Raw genomic sequence first — 8,509 nt, 5'->3', positions numbered from 1 at the left:
ATTTTCAAGATGATAAATCTCACATTTTAAGTATGCTTATATGTAGATTCTGACGACATATTTTTCTATTTTTCTAAAACTGGTAAAATTATCTGCAAAGTGTCATGCATTAATGATATCATACTATTCAAGAGGCAACTTTCTTTAAGATATTACTACTAAAAGTTGATTACCCGCTTGATTTCATTCAATAACTAGAAATATATATGAAGCACGTTAGACAAAGATTCTTCATAATGTTTTTTCCTTCTCATACTGTTTGCTTTGCAAACATTTTTGCCCCTAAACATTTTAGCTTATTCACTTACTTTATGAAAAAAATAAGGGGAAAATAATATCTGCCTAATGTATCAACACTTCAGACAAGTCTCTGTGGTCATAATATGCGACTTAAAAGGACTTAAATTGGAATATTTCACGAAATGTAAATCTCCATTTGATCTTAAGGTTCTGTTGGGCCAAAGCCCAATTAAAAGATAATGGATCGAGCTCAGGCGTCTACGGCTCGGCCTCATTTGACAATGTGTTATTTCTACCAAGTTAGTTACAACTCAGGAAAGAAAAATAAAAAATTGTAAAAGAAATCCTAACTGAAAGAACTTTTAAAAGTGTGGGAAACTAACGGCTTATCTTCAACTTGTAGTCCTCCTCCTTTATCTACTGCAACCCTACTTATCTTCTTTTTACTTACTAATGGGAAAACACTGAAAAAGCAAAAAGAAAAAGAAAAATGGCAGCTTGTAATTCTGAGAAAAGCGACAAAGTGAACTTTGAAACAGAAATTCATTGGGAATTACCAGAGACAGTAATTGGGAAAGAAGGCTTGAGAAAAAAGATTCTGCAAAAGGGTAATTCTTGGAAGACACCATTACCCGGTGATGAAATCCAAGGTATGATTTTTTTTAACTTATCTATTGTGTTTTTGTTTACCATTTACATTTACAGTGTAAAAATGCTGACTGCAGCTGCATTGACCTTTTTGTGTTATATTTAGTTCATTATAGTGTGAAAATAGAAGATGGGGAGATTCTTGATTCAAGCCATGACAAAGGAAAACCTTTTGAATTCAAGCTAGGACAAGGTAATTTTATAGTTTCTTTTACATTATTCAATTACTGGTTTCTTATATTCTCAGGCAAAGGGTGGCCCCGTGAATAAGGCATCCCGCGTTCATGCAGGGTTCGGGAAAGGGCTGCACCTGAGTGTGGTGTAGATAGTCTATTCTAATACAAGCATTACTGACTTTATCCACGGCTCGAACCCATGACCTCTAGATCACACAGAGACAACTTTATCATTGCTCCAAGGCTGAACTTCTTTTCTTATATTGTCAGAATTTAAGTAATGTATACTGTCAAGTGTAATGAATTTCTTAAACCATCAGTGTAATTTAACATGTTATATCAAGTTACTTACCATTTATAAAATGTCTAAGCAAGATTATATCATAATAAACAATTTTCTAATCCAAGACAGCCTAAGTTTTGTTTAGCTGAGTGAGTTTCATTGTTCATTATTGAATTCCAGGTGAAGTTATTAAAGGATGGGATGAAGGAATTGCTACAATGAAAAAGAGTGAAAGAGCAATATTCACAATTCCACCAAATTTGGCATATGGAGAAACTGGTTCTCCTCCTCTAATTCCTCCCAATTCAACACTTGTTTTTGACATTGAATTGGTCTCTTGGAATTCAGTTAGAGATATCACTGGAGATGGAGGAATATTGAAGAAAATAATAAAGGAAGGTGAAGGGTGGGCTACACCTAAAGATGTAGATGAAGTATTAGGTAATGTCTTATTTCATTTACTATTATTCATATCAATTTGAACTTGGATTTCTATATTCTAAAGAGTTTGAGCATCCAACCGAAAAATATATGGTAATTTAAGATTTGTATGTACTCTTTCAAGAAAGCTTACACAACTTATGTATGAAACAATTACGTACTATATAATAACTCAATACCCTTTTGCACGTGCATGTAACACGATGTTGGATTTCACACGGCACACGTGAATTTTAATACAAACTAATTACGAGTGTGATAATGGGCTTACAAATGATTAGTTCTATATAATGTCATGTGAAATTTTTTGAACGTTCAACTAAAAATCTTGAGACGATAAGTGGACACGAGTTTATATATCATTTTGGAAAATCTTATACTACTCATGCATGGCAATTATATTAATTACTCAACACCAAAAAAAATCTAAGAATTAATTTCTTTTTTTGTTTTCAAGGGATTCTTAGCAAATAAATTTCATTTCATTTTTCCTCATGTTTTTAAATTTCTATTACCTCTGTTTTATTGGATAGTGAAGTATATAGCAAGCTCTGCGGATGGAAAAACTCTGTCAAGCTCTGATGATGGTGTGGAGTTTTCTTTATTGGATGGTAAATTCTTGTTTAAATTACTTTTTCTTCTAAATTCTAAGATACAACTTACTAGTACTAATCGATAAAATTGCACTTTTATTAGGTTACCTCTATCCAGCCATGACAAAATCTGTAAAGACAATGAGAAAAGGAGAAATAGCTGAGTTAACTGTGAAACCAGCTTGTAAGTTTGATAAACACAAAATTAACTAATTATTGATACGCAAAAAGAAAGATAATTAAGTTGTGTTTTCATCAACTTGAAGATTATTTTGATGGTGTTGAAAATGGAATCCAACCAAATTTGAATTTGACCATTCATCTTGAGCTGATTTCATGGAAAATTGTTGTTGATGTTACTGGAGATAAGAAGGTTCTTAAGAAGCTAATTAAGGCTGGTGAAGGTTATGATCGTCCTAATGAAGGATCCCTTGTAAAAGGTAATTTTCACAAATTAACTTTGTTTGTTCAATACATCTCTAAAATCAAGAAGATATTAATGTTAGGAAATTTATGATGTTCTTGAAGTGGTTTATATTGGAAAGCTACAAGATGGGACTGTATTTGAAAGGAAAGGATTATCAGACGAAGACCCCTTTGAATATGTATGTTTAGAAGGTACCTTTTCTTTACTTTTACCCTTCTTTATATATGTATGTTTAGAAGGTACCTTTTCTTTACTTTTACCCTTCTTTATACGGCGATAGTATTCAGGCCAACTTGTAATGTACCTCGATAACTAAAAAAGAGAACTAGTGTATGGGTTTTAACTTGAAATTAATTCTCTCATTCAAAAAAGTAAAAAATAAAAGTTGTGTCTCATAAATTAGAAAAGAGGGTTTACCCTTAGAAACAACGACAAATGTACTGTATAAATTATCGGTTTAGCCGAATCCAGTAGCCTTGGCTCAAACCCTGTACATGTGTTAAGAAATCTATTAAATATATACAAATATTCAATTTCGAACCTAGTAACTTAAATGGTAAATGGGTTCAGAGATATCTCGAACTCATAAAGTGCGAATCTTGAATCTGCTTCTGCTAAGAAGTTACTCCATAATAAGTGACTTTTTGGCTTTTAACACACCCCTTAAAAAAATACTAACTCCTAGAAAAAAAAAAGTATTTTGACTAAATTATCCTTAATTAAAATTTGCATATTGCTAACTTGACACATTGAGATATGTAAATAAGGGCAAATTTGAAAACTTAAGTTAATTCATTCTTGATTATGTAAAAAAGATACTTATTACGGAGCGAACTGAGTACAAATTTTACAATTCTATAGTGAGATAAACTTCTTCTTATGTTGATCAATGCAGGGCAATTCAATGAGGGTTTAGACAGAGCTATCATGACAATGAGAAAAGGAGAAGAAGCAATAGTTACAATCAGCTCGGACTATTTTCATGATTGTCAAGTAAAAGATGTATTAGCTACTGCAGACTTAGTGCTTTATGAGATCAAATTGGTTGATTTCAACAAGGTTTTTTTCTAACAAGGAATTAATCCTTCTATTTTCAGAGTTATCAAATTTATGGTTTTAAAAAAAATATTTACTTGATTCATATAGGAGAAACCATTTTGGAAGATGGACACAAAAGAGAAAGTTGAAGCATGTGATAAAATTAAGAAGGACGGAAATGTACTATTCAAAGAAGGGAAGTTTCAATGTGCCTCAAGGAAGTATGAGAAGGAATGTAATAGTTTTGCATTCTTGAAATGTTCAAATTAATTTACTTTGATCTACGTATATAATGTAAGCTGAATTAGTATGTATTGTAAATTCCAGGCATTGAAATTCATCCAGTTTGATCACTCATTTAACAGCGATGAAAAGTGCCAATCAAATACTTTGCGATTATCGTGTTATTTGAATAATGCTGCTTGTAAGTTGAAGATTGGAGAGCATCAAGAAGCCTCAAAACTATGTAGCAAGGTTCATTATTTTAATTTACCCTTCCTCTTTACTTTTACCACATGAGAGAGTTGATATATACATGTGTTATTGAAATTAAAGAGATTTTTGATTTTATATCTTCTTGTGGAAACAGGTTATAGAGTATGATCCTTGCAATGTGAAAGCTCTCTTTAGAAGGGCTCAAGCATACCTAAGAATCAATGAACTGGAAAAGGCTGAAATTGATATTACAAAAGCTCTTGAAGTTGATCCAAACAACAGGTATTTAATTTGCCTTTATACTATATATATGCCTTCTACAAATATTTATTTTCTTGCCATAGTTTCCTCAATGTGTTCTCAAAGTTTAATTGATCTTAGCAGAGATGTGAAGCTCATGTACAAAGAGCTGAAGAATAAGCAGAAGCAATATACACAACATGAAGTTGAAATTTTTAGCACCATGCTTTCAAGGTTGGCCTAGGACTTTTGGATTTCTGTTGAAAATGCTGTATGAAAAGTTCAAATTATTTACATTGCATTGCTACTAGTTTGAATTTTATTAAAAAAATATAGCTTCTGTTTTTCTTATTGAAGCTAAAGAGTTTAACTACTTTTTTCAAGTCATAACATTGAGTTCTCTAAAAACACAGTTCTTCAGTAACCTATTGTTCCAGAGTTAATTACTGATAAAAATAAATGTTCAATTAATTTTGACCCGTTAGTTCTTTAATTAGTGATTTGGCATGGATTATGTATCTGAAGCAAATTTAAAGGAAGGAGTACACAAATAGCCCTTAAAGTGAATGACTTTAAATTTTTATCCATGCTTACCCTGTTGGCAGAACTTCAGAACTTCAAGTTTAATAAATGTTGCTCCTCGCTTGCTTGATGGCAATACTTTAACTTTTGACCTTGAAATACTGTTCATGGAACAAGCAGGGGTCAAAAGTTAAAGACCACCACTAAAAGTGGTCATATTTTTGCAATTTTTTAAATTTTAAAAGTTCAGCCTCAATACTAAAAGCCCAAACAAGGCCCATGAATTATTTCACATGGGCTTGAGGAACGTAATATGATTTATGAGCCCAATTGAAAGATTTTCAAATTTGGTCCGCAAAACTTATGTTACAGAAGGCCTCATATGTTTGCACTTAATGGAGGTTTGAATCTTAATCATTTAGATTTCAGATATTAAGTGTATTTATTTTTAAAGTCTGAATCTTAATTATTCAGATCTTAATCATTAAGTATTTTTTTTTAACCTTACAACTACTTAATGAGTCTAAATAGGTCTGTATGATTAAGATCTATAACAGAGACTTAATTTCATTAAGATACTATCATCTATATTTATTATTAAATACCGCCACCGCCTACCATTATCAACTACCACCATGCCACGCACCACCACCATACTCAACCACCACCACTACCACTATCATCCTCAATCATAGTAGTCACCATTATCGACTACCACCATCCCCACCACTCCCACCACCATCATTCTCAACAACAACCAATACTCATTTACCTCAACTATCACAACTAACCACCCCATCACCATCAACAATCATAGTCAGCACAGTCCATCATTATAAACTATCACCACCCACCACCTTCTTCAATCACAACTATCACTACCACCCAACATTATTAACTATTACCATCCACCACTACCATTCTCAATTATAATCGCTACCGCTACCAATCACCACTAGCTACTACCGTGAACCACCACCATCAACCAAAACTACCACCAACCACCGCCTCTAGTCGGCATTCACAAGCACCATCGTTAGCCATCACCGCCAGCAACTACCATATTTTAAAAAAAACTATATATTTTATTGATAAAATATTAGATTAATTAGTATTTTATTTGAATTTTATGTTTATTAATTTTTAAATAAAGATAAATTTTATACATTCAGATGTTAAAAATCAAACAGTCTTAATCATTTAGTATTCAGATTTTAATACACATCTTACTATTCAGATGTGTATTCAGGTTCAGATGTCATAATGTTAATACGCATCTTGATATTCAGATGTGTATTTAGATTCAGACGTTTTAATAGTAGCTTCTGTTACCCTTAAGGCCCCACCTTTAATTACCTTCACAATTCAGCCAATGAAAGTTAATTCACTTTTTCTCCTAATCTCATAAAGCATTTTCCATTTATCCCTAGTACCTAATTTAGACAAAAGGTAATTAGTTAATTAATTTATTACAACTAGCCAACTGTCACCCGTGTGAACCAAAGCCCCGATTTGTCTAGGGGGAATAAAATAAGGAGGAAATGAGGTTGAATATAGCAATAATTGTGCCCCTGGAGACATCATTATTGTAGGCACCTAGATGAGTTCCATAAAATAATTAATGCATGTAGTAAAATTTCTTTATTGACAAGATCTAAAAAGTGTTAAGAGTAACAATTTGAACTATCGTATTATTTGGCTTTTATCACATTTGGTCGGTCGGCCAAAAATAAATAATTACTAATAAATATAAAAAAAAATATAAACTAATTATGTATAAAATATGTATATTATATATAAACTATACATTAATATACATAAATATATATCAATTAGTTATTTTTTAAGGTGAATATATTGTGTCAATTTTCGATAATTATTTGTATTTGCTCCTTGACTAAGAAAAGTGGAGTAGAGAATGTAACAATAGGCTCATTAAGGATCCGAAGACCTAAGCTTTACTTCTTTTGTTTTGAAAAAAGAAATCTTTTGTAGAGATAAGAAAGTCATTTACTTTATATAAATTCACCTAAAAAGAGTAAACAAGAAAAAACAGACTTAATGTACAAGTCATGTATGTTTGTTTCTATTATTTCAATTGAGGAAAAATATGCTGCTTTGAGGAAGACCTCTTTCTTCTTTTTTGGGGTTTGAGAAGCAGCTTACTAGATATGTGAGCCAACATTTAATTTGTCAAATTATAATTAGCTAAGCTTTATTTTCTGAACAATAATATGTGTTTTCACAAGTTTTAATGATAGAGAAGATGCCACTTGGGTTGAGAGTGTCCAGATATATATAATAGAGATGTCTCATTTCCTATATTTAATACATACAATCAATTAATTACTACAGACATCTGCAGCATCCATCATCTCTACTTCTCTACACAAAATTAATGAGACGCATATATATATGAAACCCTTGTGGGGTTGTGAATATGTTTAAGGTTATATGTGACGTTACTGTAATAATTTTATAAATCTATCTATTTCGTCTTATTTTCCCAGTGTTTACATGTCCCACATTTTGTTTATCTCAAGATCATTCAAAATAAAATCTGTTCTAATCAAAATTTAGATCCCTTCATTTATACTTATTAATTAGTCGAAGAAAATAATAGATTCATTTTTGAATAAACAATATCTTTCTCCGTACCATGTGCCTTCAATTGAGAGGAGGAAACCCCGCCAAGTTTGACGTACTCCTCCACGAGATACTCTTAACAACATTTTTTTTTATATGTCGCTTTTCAAATGGAATATTTATTTTAATAGTCATTAGCATATATATATAAACGTTTCCCAGATTTATGTAGTACAATGTTATTCTTTAGATAAACGTGTGACAACAAATTATTATGTCTTTATGAAACCAATATACTGCTCAAGAAAAGTTGTAATGAACTTGTAAACCCACTCTTACATATAATTGTGTCTCACAGGCAAATGGACTACTATATATGAATGAACTTGTGTCAGGCATTAATTTTTTTCACCGTGTCCTTATTTTCTTTAAACCTCGGCAAGTAATTTGAGTTATTATAAATAATTAGTGTTTACCCGAAAAACGGATAGATTTGCATTTATACGTAATTCTAAGGATATGTGATAAAACTCAATACAAATCGTAAGGATAAAAGGGAATATCAAATATGGACTACAAAGAATGTAAAATAGACAAAGTTGTAAAGAAGATGATTTTTAGGACTAAGCAAGATGGATCCGTTTTTTTAGGCTTAAAATAGTAACTCTTGAATATAAGAGGATATTGTGCTTGAATTACAATGTGAGCTCTATCCCAAAAAACTCTCCTTTTCTCCAGAAATGATAAAACCCCTATTTATAGTAGAGGGACCTTACTTTAAATATAATTTTTTTAAAAATACTCAATGGAAGATCCATGATAAATCGACTTTTCCACAATTCCTGCCAAGATTCCCTCGTCTAGTGGAATTGCAACGGCT

At 31.6% G+C, this 8,509-nt stretch overlaps 1 protein-coding gene across 1 annotated transcript; it reads left to right on the top strand.

Moving 5' to 3' along the window:
* The first annotated feature begins 595 nt into the window (after positions 1–595).
* LOC107767805 (peptidyl-prolyl cis-trans isomerase FKBP65) lies at positions 596–4,877 on the top strand. Its single transcript, XM_075248123.1, has 12 exons — positions 596–890; positions 995–1,081; positions 1,528–1,788; positions 2,322–2,399; positions 2,485–2,565; positions 2,648–2,821; positions 2,910–2,999; positions 3,704–3,867; positions 3,955–4,078; positions 4,175–4,320; positions 4,436–4,563; positions 4,666–4,877. Exons 1-12 carry the CDS (start codon positions 731–733, stop codon positions 4,763–4,765), a joined length of 1,593 nt encoding a protein of 530 aa, XP_075104224.1. The 5' UTR covers positions 596–730; the 3' UTR covers positions 4,766–4,877.
* Positions 4,878–8,509: the final 3,632 nt, after the last annotated feature.

Source organism: Nicotiana tabacum, chromosome 24 (assembly GCF_000715075.1).
Source record: "Nicotiana tabacum cultivar K326 chromosome 24, ASM71507v2, whole genome shotgun sequence".
Classification (NCBI taxonomy): domain Eukaryota; kingdom Viridiplantae; phylum Streptophyta; class Magnoliopsida; order Solanales; family Solanaceae; genus Nicotiana; species Nicotiana tabacum.
Note: the sequence above shows the minus strand (reverse complement) of the source record. Positions and strands in the feature narration are given on the sequence as shown.

Bases quoted from the DNA above. Each gene is read 5' to 3' on its own strand.
- LOC107767805 (XM_075248123.1), top strand. From the start codon at position 731: ATGGCAGCTTGTAATTCTGAGAAAAGCGACAAAGTGAACTTTGAAACA. The intron at 891-994 runs GTATGATTTTTT...TGTTATATTTAG, and splicing joins ACCCGGTGATGAAATCCAAG to TTCATTATAGTGTGAAAATA. The intron at 3,000-3,703 runs GTACCTTTTCTT...TGATCAATGCAG, and splicing joins TGAATATGTATGTTTAGAAG to GGCAATTCAATGAGGGTTTA.